Source organism: Dromaius novaehollandiae, chromosome 2, assembly GCF_036370855.1.
Source record: "Dromaius novaehollandiae isolate bDroNov1 chromosome 2, bDroNov1.hap1, whole genome shotgun sequence".
Taxonomy (NCBI): Eukaryota; Metazoa; Chordata; class Aves; order Casuariiformes; family Dromaiidae; genus Dromaius; species Dromaius novaehollandiae.
In genome coordinates this window covers 135,095,176-135,114,220 of record NC_088099.1, presented here as the reverse complement: position 1 = coordinate 135,114,220, position 19,045 = coordinate 135,095,176, and the positions used below count along the sequence as shown (strand labels likewise).

General features: G+C 40.2%; 2 protein-coding genes across 2 annotated transcripts in view; both read right to left on the bottom strand.

Annotated features, from left to right (window-relative positions):
- Positions 1-5,865: 5,865 nt before the first annotated feature.
- PLAG1 (PLAG1 zinc finger) overlaps positions 5,866-19,045 on the bottom strand; it is a 73,419-nt gene continuing 60,239 nt past the window's right edge. The window contains exon 4 of the transcript XR_010387966.1: positions 5,866-7,308. The gene's annotated coding sequence lies outside the window, so the exon portion shown is untranslated. The remainder of the gene's footprint in view (positions 7,309-19,045) is intronic.
- Positions 15,058-17,734, bottom strand: MOS (MOS proto-oncogene, serine/threonine kinase). Its single transcript, XM_064505482.1, has one exon. The coding sequence runs from the start codon at positions 16,861-16,863 to the stop codon at positions 15,814-15,816; it is 1,050 nt and encodes a 349-aa protein (XP_064361552.1). The 5' UTR covers positions 16,864-17,734; the 3' UTR covers positions 15,058-15,813.

Genomic DNA, 19,045 nt, shown 5'->3' with positions numbered 1-19,045 from the left:
TTGTTTTGTCCTTTGCCTAGTTTTAGCCTGCACATTTTTTATTTTACGCTAAAGGAATGGTCATCTGATTCTTTAGCTATTGATGCCATTTTATTTAATCCTTTCACATGGAAGAATTTTTTTCTCTACTGCGATTGAAGAAAAAATTATACCTCCATAAAGATGGCCTAGTACTCCACAAATCTAAATCCATTTAGCCTAGCCATTAATTAGCTTTCTGTTGTCTTTTGGTCATAGGATAATGGGTCTTTGAGGAGATCTTCTAGATGTTTTTGTAGTGCTAGAGCAGTAATAATTCAAGAATGGATCCAGGTATAAGTTTGCCTATGTGACTGAAGGACTAACTGAATGAGAATATTCTTGTTGTCTCTCAGCATTTGCTAAAATATTGTATTAACTGTTCTTGAAACGGTTGCTTGTGGTGGATTTCCCATTGCATCTCAGCATTTTTAATTGTTATTTTCTTGTGAATGCTGAATTCTGATTGTACCTTTGGGTAGCGTTAATGACAGGCACATTCCACAGGCTCTGCAAATCAAGATTTCTCATGAAGTCATTGATATATGGTGGAGTATCTAAACCAGTCAGCAGGCTGACAAGATATGTCCAATTACGTAGATAAATCCAATGAAACTTCTTTTCAAGCCTCTTAAGTAAGGCTTCAGGATCTGCTTGGTCTTAATCCTGAGTATCTGCAGATCTTCCTGTGTCAGCTTGAAGTTGTTCAGTTATATCATGACTCAGAGGTCTCCTACAAGTTCTTGGTTCAGGAAGGGTAGTATCTACTAACAACCCTTTGTACTCTCTAGAGTTTGGGTATCTATGTTTATGTCCACAGCTGCCTCAGCTATTAGAACTCTTCCAGAATTCACAGCTGAACTGAAAATATCCCATTTTAAATGTGGACTTGGGTTGCTGGGTAGCTAACTGCTAACTAACATTCTTTGCAGATGTATAGCATGTGTTATGCATAAGCACAAGCCCACAGCTGGAGCTCTAATGTAGCATCTAGCCTGTCTATTCCTAAATTTTCATAATACTTGCATAAAGTTCACCATATAAAAATAGGGAAACACCTCAACATGTTAGGTTTTCTTTAATTTCTTACATAATTGAGGAAGCTATGAAGTAGATCCGTGATTCAGAAAAAAGAGCAATTGAGGTTTGAAGAAGTCCTTTACACTTGACAAAAGTTACCACAAATACTGTTAATTGAGTCTTTCAAGTGGGCAGAATCAGCTTCATAATTATCCTCACAAGCTCTTTTTCTCTATAAAGACATACTTTTTCTCCTAACAGATAATACACGAGGCCTCTCATTGTTAATCTGCTTACAGCCTGACTTCCCAGGACCTTCTGCTTAGTCTTTGCTGCCTTCTTCTCTTGACACAAATTACTGTGACAAAATACTTAACTCCTGATATGCTGCAGCATTTCCGGTGATGCTGAACCTGTGGTATATCACTGTAACACATCTTTGAACATAGAATTGTGCATCTGGGCTGCTTTCAGGAGTATATCACTTGAATTTGTTTTGAAACAGCCAGTTTGGTCTTTAGTTCTTTTAAAATTGCTGAATTATGTCTTCCATGCTTGTTTGAAAAGGTGTCTGCCTTTCTATTTCTTGCTTTACCAATGTGACACTTGTCACTTGGCAATAACAAAACTGAACAAAAATTCTTTCAGGGGAAAAATTGCTCAACTCACATGCTTTAAATCAAAACAGGATCAAAGTGGTTTATTGATTAGCAACCTGTAATTTGTCAGCAATCAGTTAACTAAATATTGTAGATCGGTATCAGCAATACAGCAGATAAACTGCAATACTAGAAACTGATTTCTTAAACAGCCTTCTATAATTAATCCTTAAAAACTCTGCTCCCATAGCTGCTTCCATGTGGTTCTGTGTGCACATCTCCTGTCTTGCAGGAAGTGTGGATTACAAGAGCACACCCCTCTTTGGGGAGCGCAGGTTCTCCTATTTCTAAATATCCCCTGTTGGAGATGTGGTTGCTGCAGCTTTACATGTATCTGTGCAGTTCCCTGCAGTCAGCTGATCCACATGCCATTGAAAGGGCACCATGTGAGTTCCCATGGGCACACCTGAGGGGTGGTTCCCTACTGCTGCACTCCATGCCAACAGTCCACTAGCTGTCACCCCCTCCCAGTACAGGCTGCTTGCAGTGCCTGATGGGGAGGATGCTCTGAGGCCTAGAAAGAAGTGGTAATGCCTGGTTTGATGACTGCTCTGTTACTGCTTTCTCACTCCAAAGTCTCTCCTCACAATCACAAATTCTCATGTTACTTTTGTACTACTTTTCAAGCTAACTCATTTTCTCAAAAGGTTCTTGGTAATCCCCTGGTTACTGTTTAATCTGGCTGATCATTGTTTTAAACAAACTTTGTCATTGTTAATTTCTTCTTAGTGTTATCGGTTTGGGGGCAAACATCCTCTCGGGACAGGCAGATGTGGATATTCTGTTCACACATGCTATTTACACTTGCATTCCTACCATATCATCTGTTGTTATCCAGGCCACATTACCAAGAGGGGGGCCATGCGATTCCTGTACAAAAAATCCCTAACATCAGTCAACAGCAGAAATAGTGGATGTACAAGCAAACCTGATATTGTGGCATCCAGTTTTCATTTTGGAAATCACTTTGAAAGACTTCCTGTGTGGAAAGATTAATCATATAAAAAGTTTTTTCCAAACTACATAGATTTCTCTAACCTAGATTTTGCCACTTCAGGCAATACCACATAGTACTGTGTGTTTTATTTTGGAAAAATATAGTTCAAGAAGATTCTGTTATAGTTTGAAGCACATGTTGAAAGCTGCATCTCTTCAAATAAAAATCAATTGACTATTTGAATATACCAAACTTTTTTAACAGGTGTATTGGAAATGGCTTCCAGGATACTTGTTGGTTTGCTCAGGCATGTTGCGCATACTTCACTGGCTTCTCTACAGACTCTTTGTACATCGAGCATTTAGGAACTAGCAGTATATAATAGTGCAAACAAACTCTTATAATACATTACTTGCTAATAAAAACTTCAGGAGTTGTCTTTCTTCCTTATGTCTGCCTCCTATAAAGACTTCGTGGAAAGCTACTAACAACAGGGTGTTTGCATGACTTTGTAGGTCTGTCCTTGAAGAAGGAAAAGTAGTTTATAATTTTACAATAATTTGTTTGCAGTATATGTAGTCCACATACATTTTTTTGTCCATGAGCCTCTATCTGCCACTTTAGAGCCTTTTTATGGAGTCACTGATCGTATTCTTTTCTCTCAAAGACTATTTTAATATAATTCTTTTGTGAGATAGAGTTGGAGGGAAGTTTCATGGTGCGTGTGCTGCCTCTGTCATGGAGCGGAGATAATTTAAGGAATGATTGTGACTTCACGCTGCCTTATGACTAAACGACTATCCTCTTGATACAGAATGTATCACTGCCTTTTTTTTTTTTTTTTTTTTTTTTTTTTTTTTTTTTTTTTTTTTTTTTTTTTTTTTTTTTTTTTTTTTTTTAAGTTTTTCTTCATCCCACCAAGATTAGTTCCCTGCTCATGATAGTTTTGAACCAGCTGGTTTTTAGATGATGAATACCTCTGAGCACTGGAACGAGTTGGCAAATGCTTGCCGTAGATGATGAGAAGGAGATGTAAAGGAAGATGTTATCACCATCTTGGTAGTAAGGGACCATTAGAGCAGGATAGTGGTTGCATTCCACAATTGCTTTAGATTCCATATAGGTGTCAGATTGAATTCTGTGGGACTTGAGAAGAGATGCCCTTCGCAACCCTGGAATCTGTTTGTGGAGAACTACTGAAGCCAATTCAGTAGTGCTTCTCCTGTTGTGACCTGACCCTGTGTGAACTAGCAAAGTTAAATTACTCAAAAACTGACAGAAACAGGAATAACAATGTAAAACTTAGGACCTGGAACTAGAGGAGATGCTTTGGTGTTAAAGATGTGCTTTACAGACAGGAATTAATAGCTACTGAAGAAATCATTACACTATGATTGTTCAGAACAGCTGGTCAGATCCACAGTGTAACATGAAAGTGATCCAAGAGGCATCAAATATTAAGAAGTTTTGATTTCAAAGGGCTTGCTAACTTCTCTAAAAAGTTAATGTGGCAAAGCGGCAGCTGCAGCCTACTTCTTAGAAATTAAGAGGTTGTGGTTGGGGGGCAGGAACAACAACTGTAGAGTTTGTAATGTGGTTTCATAGAAGAGTCAGCAGTTCTGTTTAAGAGAAGAATTTACGTGAGACTACAGCAAGTCTCCTAACCTGTGGCCTAAATACACAGCAGAATTTCCTATTTCACTTGTAATAAAAAAATAGTTTGTGCATTTTCTTTCACAGCAGTCTGCAAATGATCAATTATTATGAGGTGTGAGAATATGGATTGGTTAGTCTCCCAGGAAATGTACTATAATATAAAGAAGTCTTTCCCCATGCAACAACCACTTACATTGTTGTGTGAACAACTATACTTAGGCACACATAATTGCTCTTCTTTTCCAAACATCCCTATCTCTATGCACAGTGAAAACAGTAGCAACAGGTGTTCCATGCACAGATCAAGGGGAGCAGTATGTACAAAATACTTATATTACAAAATATGTTGAAACAGTCTGATTACTGAAAGAGTTCTGAGACCACCCAGCACGTATGGCCCACTTCCTGAAACATTGCAGAAGGTATATTTCTTGTTTGAGAGTCCCTTTTGTGCTCAGAGGAAGAACTGTTTCTAATATACTCTTGTGAACTATTCCTGGTGTGAGGTAAAGCCAGTCACTTCATTCTTGGAGGCGGAAATGCATAGGCAAATACCTAGGGATGCAAGACTTGATTCTCCTATTTCTTGAAAACAAAAGCACAGCTTTGATAGGCGGAAATGAGCTCCTAACTCGTAAAATCTTCTGCATATGTAACAGAAAATTTGTTTTTCAGTGAAAGATCCAATATTATTTGTGTATTAGTATGTATTGTTAAATCATCTGTGTTGTCTCAGTAAAGTATCACAATAAAAAGCTGTATCCAAATGTCTAATCATCATCATAATTGGCACATAGTGTAATCATCAAGGAAAGAAAGAAAAAAAAAACCTTACAGATATTTTGGGCGTTGATAATGATATACAGGGTATTTAAAATTTGCCAATTTGCCATTTTGATTAGCCAGGACATTTGGTTTGGGGGAGGGAGAGGAGAGTAGGGCTATGCTTTTTTTTAACTAGACAGCAGACCATCTCTACCTAGTGATAGTAGGTGACTGATCTGAGTCGATGTCCTTGTCCAATTTTAAGTGCTAGTTCAAGAGCCTTAGTTTCAAGTCATACGAGGACCCGACTTAGTCAATGAGGCAGGTAGCTCTAAGACAAAACACAGACATTCCAGAGCCATCAAGAACTTACTTATTTTTCAAAGACAGTTTTCCTAATTGAAGGGCTTGTAGTAAATGGCTTCATTTTTGGAGTGGCTCCCCTTTCGCTGTTTCTGGCTCGTCTCATTGCCTCCTCCAGCAACCCCCTAATCTCCCCACACACATTGCGCTTTCATACTATCCTTATTATGCTTTTGTCAGTTAGTGCTAATTTTTATGGCTAGGACACTTTTTCAAATGCTGCTTGCAATTCAACACACAACTTTTTCAAAGAACATGCAAACGTGAAAGTATTCAAAGCTGAAAAATACTTTTGAAAAATTTAAAGAAATCAATTCCATGTCAAAGTCAGCCTTTGACAGGAATGATAGCCTTTTTCTCTGCTTTAAATTAGAAAACATCTAATAGCAATCATTTCATTTCTAAAAGCTATACAAGTATTGACAACTTTAAGTGAAGTTTGGAAAAGTTCTGTTACTTTATATGCAAAGAGAGATTCATATGACATTCATCCACTGGCATAGCAATACAATCATACATTCCTCCAGAAGCTTTGTGTATAGATGTGTGTTATCTGCAAATCATTTAAACAGAACTGCTGGATAACAGAGAGACAAGGATGTGGCCAAGAAAAAGTGTATGATATCTCTCTAAACATACTGTATTACATAATATAAACTATTAGCTACTATTTAAAAAATTCAGCATCCACAGTGTATCTTTTCCCATATTTATACTCAGCTTTTTAAATATCTCTGTTCAGGTGCAACTTTCCATACTTGTCTCTGAGGCCAGTTGCATATTTGACTCAAAACCTTTTCACCATTTTTGAAGTAAATGGTTGAGAAAAATACATGGCTTGAAAGTAAAAAATGTTCTTCTTCTCATCCTTCGGGGGTGGGGGAGAGTAACTTAAAAAGAGCTGGACATTTACATTTCCAATTTTCAGCCTACTTTGCTCTTTGTAGCCTGGCACACGTGCAGCAGAATATTTATTAAGTTATGAATTACCCTATTATCCCAGGTGCTCTGCAAAGGCAAATGCAATCACCTCCCTGCCTTGCTGAACACTCAGGCTGTTGAACTTCAGGTTGGGCAGGTAGCATAATATCTCAACCATATGCTCTGGGAAGACAAGGGTCTGATGGTGCCTCTACTATCACATCGTCCCATGACATCTTTAGCTGATGGAATACTGGGATAGGCGCCAGTAGACTTTTTTGTTCCATTTTCTTTCTTGAGCTGGTTTTAAGTCTTTTTGTTTGACAGGCAGACAAATATTTGGCAGCTGGGTCTACTGAAGCATAGAAAGAGGCTATTTTAATGCTGCATAGGGTATTTGTAGCAGATAAATAGCTAAAATAAAGTATAAGTAAAAAGTTCAAAGCCAAGTTAATTTTAAAAATAACTGTCACTTGTTTACCCCCATTTTCGCCTCAATTCCAGTGGTGAATTTATAAACCCAAATGCTAATACTACAAAAATTGATACGTAAGTCAAATATTAATTATCAGAGTCGTCCCACCAAATTTACAAATATTTGTGGAATTCCATTAATTTTTTTTTTTTGTTACATAGAATGAAGTTGGATGCCTATGTTTAGATTATAATCAAAGATACGAAGGTAGTACACAGTTTAAAAGTAACGGTGGATTACATGATTGCTGAAATTATTTACATTTGAGTTCTGTGGTAAATTATATGGAAGAGTCTACTTCATAAAGGTCCAGTAATTCATTAGTAATTTGTATCTTCCCAAAGAATACAGAAGGAACCCATATATCATCTTCATGTCTTCCCATCCTACCCTCTGCATTAAGGATGTCTCCAACTCCGAATTATAGAGTATTTTTTATCATCGGAAGAGAGTGTTGTTACTTCTGTCTTTTTGGGTTGAAATAAGGCATCACACTAGAGAAGAGCAAAACAGAGAATATGAAGTAAGTAAGTGGACACAGAAAAAGCCTCCAAAGAAAGAGAGGCAAACAACAGAACGAGCTAAGAGCAGGGTTATAGAGACTTCTTGTTGATGGGAAGCCAAGAGCTATGTAAAAGTGAAACAGATAACCCTCCCCCCTTAATTAGCAAGTGTGTTTAATTATGATTCTCTCCCTCTCAAAATAAAGAATTCCGAGTAGCATCAGAATTGCAACTTATGCTTCTTTTTTTTTAACTGATTATGAATATTATTGGGAACTGAAAGTTCAATTTTCAATTCTTAATCCGCTGACATTTGTTCTGGGGAATGAAAGACACTAAACCTTCAGTAATAGCTATAGGACAGTAAATCAAAAGTAATACAGAGTGATAAAATTACAGTTCCAAACCCTTGTTTTTTCTTTTCCCTCTCATTCTTCCTAGAAACTTTTTTTTGGTCACTACAATTGTACAGTTCCCATGCTTGTAGCTGTCTTTTCTTATTTTCCTTCTTGACTGCTAAGGTAATTTTTGAATTCCACAACTTTACAGAATGCTAAAGCGCACATGGAAGTTGTTTGTTAGAATGGAGAAAAGAAGTAATTTAATTTTGATGTAAAACCATTTCAGCACTAACTAGGAAGGCTTAGTTGGGCCTTCAGTTCATTTAGTGTTAGATAAAAATCTCTTTCTTAACAACATCCTGTAAAGTTTCCCACATGCCCATCTGAGGGGAAGAAGTGGACACATGTTGGTGGACTGTGGCAAGCTGTGGCGCTTAGTTGATTACAAAAGCAAGTTTATCGGTAAGACATGAAGAGATCTGACATTTACCAGTCAGGACAAATGAGACTTTGTTCCTTCCTAAGAGCACACTCAAGACACACAGTCACTCTTATTTCAGGAAGTCCAGCCAGTTCTTCCCTGCCTTAGTATCAGAGGACTTGCACACTGAGTAGAGCGTATCTGACTGGCAGAAGGCTAGAGGGCACTGTTTACAGACACATTAGAATACCACTGTGCTAGCTTTACAGTAATACTACATCATCCAAATCTGTGAAGGACTGAGTCCCATACTTCAGAATTTGCTAGACCCTACAGAGCTGATCAGGACAAGAATGCTAGTCCAGCCAAACTCATTATGCATCTTTTCTAACAGATCATTTAGCCTCTCGCCTCTTTCCCCCAAAATCATTTTCATGAGGCCTGGACAACTGCCTCCATTTGATGTGGAAACCCTGTCAAGGCTTAGTCCACAGAAGAAGTGAAGTCCCTTTCTATATTTTGCATCATGGCAAGGTCACACAGATATTGGCACCTGTGCTTTGTGCCTTCCTTCCATCACCACACATTTTTAGTTCATTCAGAAGTCACAGACAGGGGTAAAAAACAACACCCCTCTCTTCCTTCTCCCCTCCCGCCAAAACTGGAAATGGTTGGCTGGATGATTGGGGCAGCACTGGCTTCACAAGTATTTCAGGCTCAGAAAGCACTGGAAGATGTTAATAAACTATAACTACCTGGCTGTAGCACTTTCTCCAGGTCTTCAATAGATTTTCTGTTTAGGCTGATAACCTGCTGGTGATCATTCCAGGAATGAAGAGAATAAATTAGGGAGGTATAACGCTTAAAGTTTTTCCTGACTTACAACCTTGTCTTATTAACCATCTGGAACTGTGTTAAATACATATGGGGAAGAACAGATAATGAACAAAAAAAGCTTCTAAACAGACTTAGGGAAAAATCTGGATGAACACAGAATTCTGAACTGGAGCAAGAAGCCCCACCCCCACCCCCCCAGCCAAAGGCAACAAAGCCATTGCAAAGAATCAAAGTGTGTTCCTTGCATTTATGCTATTCCTGGAGAACAGTCCCATGCTAGAAACATTTTTGTAGGAGGACTCAGGAACTTTCTGAAATTCAAAAAACTATTGATGTTACTTCAGAATCACAGAATCGTTGAGGTTGGAAGACAACTCTGCAGACTGTAGTCCAACCCCCAGCTCACAGCAGGGTCAGCTAGAGCAGGTTGCTCAATACTATGTACAACCAGGTTTTGAATATCTCCAGGGATGAAGACTTCCCAGCCTTTCTAGGCAACTTGTTCCAGTGTTCAACCATCCTCGCAGTATTTATTTTTTCTTATTTTTAAATAGGATTTCTTGTATTCCCATTTGTGGTTACTGGCTCTTGTCTATTCACTGAAAAATACTGAGAAGAGTCTGTCTTTGTCTTCTTTACCCCCTCTCATTCCCATTAATACCTATTTATACACATTGGTAAGACCCCCACCCCCTCCCCCCAAGCCTTCTCTTCTCAAGGCTGAACAATCCCAGCTCTCTTAGCCTCTCCTCATATGACAGATGTTTCAATTCCTTGATCATCTTAATGGCCCTTTGCTGCACTTGTTCCAGCATGTCTATGTCTTGCTTGTTTCAGTAGAGTCCAAAACTGAACACAGTACTCCAGACGTGGTCTCACCACAGTAGAGGGGAATCCTCCAGTAGAGGGGAACAATCACTTCGGGCAATGCTCTGGAGGAGCTGGCAGTACTCTTCCTAATGCAGCCCAGGAGGCTGTTGGCCTTTCATTGCTGCAAGGGCACATTCCTGGTTCATGTTTAACTTTGTGTTCACCAGAATCCCAGAGCCTTTTCTGCAAAGCTACTTTCCAGCCAGACAGCTCCTAGCCTGTACTGGTGCATAGGGTTCCTATGTTCCCTTTTGTTCCTCTGTTTCCTCTTGTTGAACTTCTGGATATTCCTGTTAGCTGACTTCTCCAGCCTGTCGAGGCCCCTCTGGACAAACATCTGGTGTATCAACCACTTCTCCCAATTTTGTATCATCTGAAAAGTTGCTAAGTGTGCATTCAGTTCCATCAGCAAGGTCATTCATGAAGATGTTAAACAGTATTGGCTCCAGTATCAACCCTCTGGGGCTATACCACTAGTGACTGGCCTCCAGCTGAACTTCATGCCACTGATCACAGCCCTTTCACCCAGCAGTTCAGCCAGTTTTCAGTCCATTTCACTGTCCATTTATCTAGCTTATACTTCATCACTTCATCTATGAGGATGGTATGGGAGACAGCATTGAAAGCCTTACTAAGGCTGAGATAGCAACCACTGCTCTCCCCTGATCCAAAAAGCCAGTCATCTCATTGCAGAAGGCTATCAGGTTGCTCAAGCATGATTTCCCCTACATAAATCCATGCTGACTACTCCTAATAACCTTCTTAACAAGTTTGGAAACAGCTCCCAGATTATTGACTGCATCACCTTCTCAGGGATCGAGGTAAGGCTGACTAGACTGTAGTTTCCCGGATCCTTTCCCTTGCCCTTGGGGTGACATTTGCTTTTGTCCACTCTTCAGGAACTTTCCCCGCTCTATTCCAAAGATAATCAAGAGTGGCCTTGCAAAGGCATGAGCCAGCTTCCTCAGTGCTTATGGGTGCATCTCATCGGGTCCCATGGACTTAAGTACATCCAATTTGCTTAAATATTGCCTTACCTCATCCTCCTCTATCAAGGAGGTATCTTCCTTGCTCCAAACTTTCCCCCTGGTCTCAGGGGATTCCTGAAGGCCAGTCTTACCAGTAAAGATTGAGGCAAAGGTGGCATCAAGTTCCTCAGCCTTCTTCATGTCCTTTCTCACCAGGTCTGCTGACCCATTCAGCAGTGAGCCCACATTCTTCCTAGTCTTCCTTTTTGCTGCTGATGCAGCTGTAGAAGCCTGTCCTGCTGTCCTTCACATCCCTTGCCAGATTCAATTTGAGATGGGCTCTGACTTTCCCAATACCATCCCTGCACGCTCAGTGTTTCTATATTCCTCCTTGATGACCTGACCCTACTTTCACCTTTTACACATGCCTTTTTCATGTTTGAGTTTAATGAGGAGCTCTTTGTTCATCAATGCAAGCTTCCTACTGCCTTTGCTTGACTTCCTGCTTGTTAGGATGGACCAATCTTGAGCTTGGACAAGGTGACCCTTAAAAGCTAACCAACTCTCCTGGACCCCTCTTCTCTTCAAGACTGTATCCCATGGGAATCTTCAAAGTAGGTCCCTGAACAGGGTGAAGTCTGCTCTTCTGAAGTACAGGGATGCAATCTGCTAGTTGTCTGTTGCCTCCTCTCAGGATCCTGGGTACTACAATCTCATTGTCACTGCAGCCAAGGCTGCTTGCAACTTTTGCATCCCCAACCAGTCCTTCCTTGCTTGTAAGTATGAGGTTCAACAGAACATCTCCCCTTGTCGGCTTCTCAGTCAGTTGTGTCAAGGAGTTCTCATCCATTCCAGAAATCATCTGGATTGCTTGTGCCCTACTGTGCTGCCCTTCCAGTAGCTTTTGGGGTGGTTAAAGTTAGGAGCATTAGGACTAAGGCCTGGAAATGTGAGTCATCTTCCAGTTGACTGAGGACTAACTAAAAAAGTGAACAGTAACCCATTGCCAGTACTAGGCAGTATTCATCTTGTTTTTATAAACAAAAAGAGTAAAATAGATGCTGTCTTAGTAATCCTATTATGAAACCTCACTTAAAACATCTTTGTTACAAAAGGGCTGAGCAAATATGTTTGTTTTTTTTAAAAAACTCTTGTTAATAAGATTCTAGGGAGAATTAGAAACTATCAACTCATTAAATTGGTATCTGTACCAGGTAGTTCAGTAGAAACAGTATTAAAAGAATTAAGAGTCACATACACAGATATGATTTGCTTAGGAGTCAACATTGCTTCTGTTGAAAGGAGTTGTGCTTCACAATTGTGTTGAATTGTATTGGAGTTCTTTAGGAGAGTCAACAGCATGCAGATAAGGAGCTGGTTGATATGTTTCCCCTTGAATTTCAAAAGGCTTTTGAAAAAAAATCTTTTGCTGAGAACTTTTAAAGGAATGGAGTGGCCATGTCCAAGAGTGAAAATCCCAGACTGCATAACCTAGCAGATAGGAACAGAGGGTAAGAGTAAAATGTCAGTTCTTTCACCTAGGCAAACTCCACCACTGGTGTTTCGCAGGCTTCTGTGCTGTTCAGCACATTGATAAATGAACTGCAAGAGGGTAAGCCATAAGAGCAGCAAGTATGCTGATGATAAAGTTATTCAGGACAGTAAGGGCAAGGGCCAACTACAAATTGGCAGAATGAAATTCAAGGTAGATTGATATAAAGTGATGCAAACAGGCAAAGCAATCCTTACTGCATATAAGAGGATGGATTCTGACCTATCAGGCCTGAGATCTTTGTTTATTAGTATGAAACCAGTGCTCAGTAGCAGTCAAAAAGACCAAATCAATTGTTAGAAATTATTAAAGTTATTTTAAAAAGAGAACAATTGTGACAGTAGATTATGATGCTTCTACATCTCAATTCTACTGTGCAGAATTCTCATCTCAGAAGAGCATCCAGCAAAATTGACAGAGACATCTGCAGAGCTGATCACACCGCAAAGGTGGGTCTTCGCCACACAATGTTCTTCTGGTCAAGTGTAACAAAATTTGAAGGAAGCTTCATTTTTCAGAGATTCAAGTAGTACTTTTTGATGCTAAAGCATTCCCTGAATATTTGAAGTTGAACAACTATGCTATACAAAGTCAGATCAGGTGTAGATAGCCATTAAATTCACCCAGGCCTCCTAAGCTCTGCCAGTTAGCTACTATAAGAAAAGGTAACACTTCATTCTGAAGAACAACTAAGTAGATTTGAGAATATCTGCTAGAGCTTCTTGAAAGATAACTTCCATGAGGAGTGAGTTTCAGCTCAAAGCCGACCACTTGACATCCACTGTTGAGGGAAAGTGGAGCTTATTGAGATTTCAATGTGACTGCTTTCGTCTCTGGGGTGGGGGAGAGAAAGGAGCTAAACACTTCTGCATTTGTCTTATTTTCTCCATAGACCTTATCTACCACAGCCCTTCTGTCTGGCTGCATACAATTCAAACATTTTACTTCTTCATATTGAGACAGCGTTACCAATTCCTGTGTTAAAAAGTGTTTCATGGCTAAAGTTTCTAACTTGAGCATTAGCTTTGTACTGCTCAGGAAGAACTTCTGTCAGTCTCCACTTTGGTAGCACAGTGAGTATCATTTTGGTTTGCTTGATTAGACAACTGTATCCCAAGCATATTATATGAGCAGCAGGTAGTCTAACTCCACACCTATGTTTAGTTTAGCATATCCCTAATACATTTGTTATGTTACAAGGAAAAAATTAAAGTATGCAATTTCTCTGACAAATTTATGATAATGTTCAGAATCTGAGTTTTCAGGGTTATATATTTGACTGGCAACATATTTCAAAGTCAAGTCTAGTAGACTGAATTGCAGTTATGCTGTTAGAAGTAGGTGGGTGACATTTTAGAGGGACACGGGAGAAGAGATTGGGAAAGGGTTTGTCACTACTATCTCTGATATAAAATTCTGTCCATTGAATGGATAGACTACAGTAAGAGAAGAAAATTTCCAGAGAGAAGATGCAATTAATCTTTTAACTAATATTCAAGCAATGCAAGTTTATGAAGCAATAGGTATAAACTTGCCTTTCACATACCTTCGTAGGATACAAGGAATCAATTTTGATATATCATGATAGGATAGCTTCTATTGACTTAGAAGGAACAGTAGAAACGCATGCCCAGATAAGCCCCCCATACACCAAGTTTTTAGCAGTTTACGCAACAAGCTGTCTAGAATGACAAAATACAATGCAAGTCATAAGAATGGAGAAATATCACTACCTAAGACTTGCTGTTTAAGGTAAAGCACACCAATGGCTTTATCTGACAGTTTATTTTTAAATGCCCTTTGTTTAATCATTTCAAAAGGCTACTGGCTTATCATAATAACTTTATAAGATAGTCATGGTTTACTGAAAGAATTTAAGCAATGTGGAAAAAAAAACTTTCTTGTTCTGTAGCATAATTATTTTGAAGGGGAAAGCACAAATCTATTCCAACATTTACCTCATGTTTTTTGATTCCAGCAGGCAAGAAATAGTTAAGCTTTATAAAGCATTAACTTTGAGCAGCACAAATACCATAAAGACCCATAGAATCATCTCAAATTCACACAGTTGCTCATTTCCAGGATTTCATGGGACTAGACAGATGCATGCCAGAAATCAAGAAACTGGCTCAGTTCTGGGATTTTCTCCCCCACAATGAGAGTATGGGGGAATATGGTGGGAAGTGGAGATGAAAAACAATTTAACTAAAACATCACTCTTTCTCCCATCTTAAAAGGGAGCAGAGTCTGAGAAGAATGGCAATATGAACTACAGCAGCCAGATCTTTGTAGTTCTAGATAAGGGCTGAGATCTAGACAGATCTGTAATTATCATTTTTGACAGATCAAGGATCAGAGCTCTTTGTCTTCAGCATTGCCTAGAGCATTTGCTGTCTCAAACACTTTACAACCAGATGAGAAAAGACAGAGTAGATAAAACATGAGTAGGTGCAATGACATGAGCAGAGGATAGTTCATTAGTGTATGGTTTAAGCACCAACAGAATATCATTACTGCTACTTTAAGCAATCTTCCTTTTGACTACTTTGATTATCTTACTTAGTACTGACCCTGCATTAAGAAGAGAAGTAACCTCTTCCCCCTCCTCAACACCCAAGAGTTGAGAGTTTTGTATTTACATATCTCACTTCAAGTTCATGGGTTTTACAAATTTTTTTTAAAATCCCTCTGTATCTCCAAAACCTAGAAACTTATTTCATACAAGATACTCTTACGATATTTCAGACAATATACCAGTTTACAATAGTTTTTAATATACCAAGTAACAAGCTGTGACAAAGACACCTGACAGCATAGAAGTTTTTATATAAGCACAAGTTGTTAATTTGTCCACCTTCTTACCTTTGATAACCTTAGATGAAAAGGTCCCTTATTTCAAAACAGAGATTGGATAGTTTACATTTTCCATTTCAGAAACAACATACTTACTGAAATTAAGTACATTGAAAAAGAGGAGAGAAACGATGACTCTCTGCATTTGTTTTGGTGCATCCACTGTTTTGTGATGCACACTTATTCCCTGGAAAACGAAGAGGAAAGGCTCAAATGCAGCAAGTCTAAAGTACTCCTTATATCTCATATTTTGGAAATACCAAAGTTCTTATGTACCAAGAACCTTTCAGAAGCAGCAGTTTTTTTGTACTTCACCACTTATTTGAAAACAGCTATTTTTCTGCATGTCACATTCCCCATTTTTTCCTGCACAAGGCAGCGGATGGCAGAACCACCAGAAAAAGAGGCATATTTGCCAACATCTGCATCCTTGCTTCTATCCCCTCCCACAATAAGAAAATAGTTTTGTAGGATCTCTTTATTTATAATCTTCTCATAACAAAGCAGTTTCTTTTTTTTATATAAAAAGCAGGAGGTGCAACAAAGCCTTTAGATCACACAGAGGCTAAATTCATTATGTTCAGGTAGGCAGTGGGGACAGGGGGATAAGAAAAAATCAACAATAAAAGAGATACTAAGAATCTTGAGTTTTTCCTAGAGACTGCCCTTAAGGGACCTGAGGCTAGGAAGCAGCTGGGCTGCACTTAGGCGCTCCTCAACATTTGCCTTCCAGCAGCAGCTAATAATGCTCTGAAGTCTTTGGCCCACAGGTGACTCGCAGAAGACTGCAGCAGCCAGAGAAGGGCGTAAGTTATAGGCCACCACAGCATAGAGGACATACTGCCGTTCACCAAGGTAGGGCTGCTCTCGCATGACAATTTGCCAGAGAGTGATAGCAAATGAGTAGATGTCTGCTTTGGCAGTGACCCTCTCTCCCTTGAGGAGCTCAGGGGCGCGATGTGTGTATGTGCCCCCTTGCTGGCAAACCTGGGGACTCTGGGACAAGCCATCCTCCAGTTTTTGGGAGCACCCAAAGTCTCCAATCTTGCACACTCCCTGTTCAGTGATGAAGACATTTGCAGGCTTCAGGTCCAAGTGCACAATGCCCTGTGAGTGAAGAAAGGCTAAGCCAGTCATAATGTCACAAGAATAACACACAGTCTCTTCCATGCTCAGGGCCTTTTTTCCACATCCTCCTTCATCATCCTCACCCTGCTTCCATGTATCACTAGTGCCATAGATTACATGGTGCAGGGTGATGTTGCCCACATATTCCATGATGATGGTGCCCAGGCTGTTCTGGCTGGCAGGGGCACACGTGCTGGCAGCCACCACACGTACCACATTAGCATGCTGCAGACGGGCTACATTCAGCTCAGCCCAAAAGCTCTGTCGCGATGCCAGCCTGTTTTTGCTGCTGTTCTTCACCTGTTTCACAGCCACAGTTGCACCATGGTAGGTAGCTTTGTAGACAGAGCCAAAGCCCCCAGAGCCTAGGGGCTGCAGGAGGCAGAGCTGGTCCCAGTCTATGGAGCACCAGGCCAGGCGTGGGGGCAGGCGGCGAGTCCTGCATGAAGGGGTTCCCCCCAAGAAATTTTTTCCATTGTTACCAGGGATCACTAAGGGGCTGCTACAGGGTCGCAAATCCACAGATGGGGAAAACTCCAAAGGAAGAAAGCGATTGAGAGGGATAGGCGATGGCATAGTAAAATGTAGAAAAGAACAGGCAGTCTCTAAGACAAAAGACTAGAAAGTCCCCCTGACAGAAAAAACTCTGCAATGCTATCCAAAGCTTGTTTTATCCGCTCTTCACATCTCCCAGATGAATTGCATCTGTCACTACTAGTTAAATCCCAATCAGGTTCAGCTGAAAACATTCTTCTCCAACCCTTAAGTAAATCTCTAGAATGTCAAGGCAAATGGTTTCTAAACTAAAATGTATTAATTCACATGTATTTCATGTAATTTGTCAGCTCTGGAGAAAAGAAAGATACTCTGTCCATTGAATGCCTCCAGCAAAACGCCCCAGCAGTAAATGAAACACAGAGATTGGTGAATGCATTTCACACTGCTCCAGGCAAGAACGATCATTGTTCAGATGCATTAAACAACTCAAAGTCACTATCAGAGGAAGCAGCTGAAATACTGAGTGCTAGCATTTGATTAGTCTGTAGCAGGAATAACTACGTGTATTAAAGTGAGTTCATAGAGAACTGCCACTTAGACATGACTGGAACAAGGGGACTGGTTTAGCTGCTTAAGTCTGTCCAAACAGAGCAGCCAGGTTAACGGCAGGACGAAGACAAATGATTGCTCTGTTCCACCTGCTGGATATAGTAACTAGCATTATACATAGAGATTTTGTCTCATCTTCCCATCATATCCCATGCAGTTAGTACAGATGGGTGTTTTATTTCTTGAATCTGTTTAGCTAAAGTTATGAAGTTGTTCTGGTAGAAATCAAACAACATAGCTTTGCCTTCCTGGTTTCAATATTTTTTCAGAGTGGCTTTTGCCCTCGACCCTGCTTTCCCATATTCATAATGCTTATGCTAACTGCCTCAGTGTAACGTACCTGCTGTACTGCCCATGCACTGGAGCACTCTTTTGGGACTTTGCAGCTAAATGGTTTGAACATTTCAGGAAGTATTTTTCTGTACTTTAGACAATTAAGTATCTTGGAAAACCCAACCCTACCTCCCACCTCCTCACCCCCGACAACTTTCACTTGGATGTCAGCTTTGCTGACATCTGACACTGATCTTCCATTGGACTTCAAAGACTGGTGGTGCCCATTCCTCCAGAGTTTACCTATGGGCAGCACTGGCTTTGCAGATGGTTCCTGCAATGTTTTGCTGCTGTTTTCTATTCCTCTTGTTCTCCTTCACTGGGTGAGTAGGATGCAGTGCAGATGCTTTGAGGGAGGTCTCAGCAGCGCTCAGAACATGCACAAGCAGAGTTGGGGAGTTCTCTGCCTTGGGAAGGGTACAGTTTTTACCCAAACAGGAAAACCTAATGTCCCAAAGACATCTTCTGACCCTGTTTGAACTCTGGATCAGCTCAGCCAGAGGGTTTCAAACGCATCATTCTGTAGCAACTCAGAGATGGCAATCTTATCTGGTACTCAGACTTGATACTGTCAGGAGAGAAGTTTGTTACTGCAGTTCACAGGGAAGCAAATTTATGAACTTGGACCAGAGATGAATGAGAATGGGGAATCTGGGTTATCACCTGTTAATGTGAGACAAATTAGTTGGGGAGGATTTAGATAAATAGGTGTTAATACATTATAGGAGTTGTTATAGAGTAGAGTGCAAAGACCTAGGGATGCAAGGGGGCTGTCAACAGCCCTTGCTGCTGATGGGACTTGCTTACAACAGAAGGGGCCTCTTTCCTTGCCCCTGTCAGAAGGGAATCTAATAGTAAATGAGGTCCCCGGACTCCTTTGGTGCTGTTGCACCCTGGGATCTTTCTATTCTAGGATCAGCCATCACAAGTGTAAGGCACAACCAGGTAATATCCTGCTGCTGCCTGAGGCACTGCATTAACATCAGCTACTTAGGGACACTTTGAGGGAAAAAAGACCAAAGGAGCCTTAGTGTAATTTTAAGTATGCAGTAAAGTAAGCAGCCATGGGGACAGTGGGTGTTTTATACTCTTTTCTGAGTAGCACTGTCATTTTACACTTTTATGCAAAAGTCTTCACTTAAAATTTCACAGAAAATGTATTTTAGGCACGTGAGTTGTGATGAAAAGGACAGGCTGCAATAAACAGATGAGTCTGTATTGGAGAGAGGAAGGCTCTCTTTGTTACTGTTATTTTCTGAGAGTGATTAGGGGTGGTAATTCTGGCATGGGCTTCTGTGCCTACATATACTACACAAAA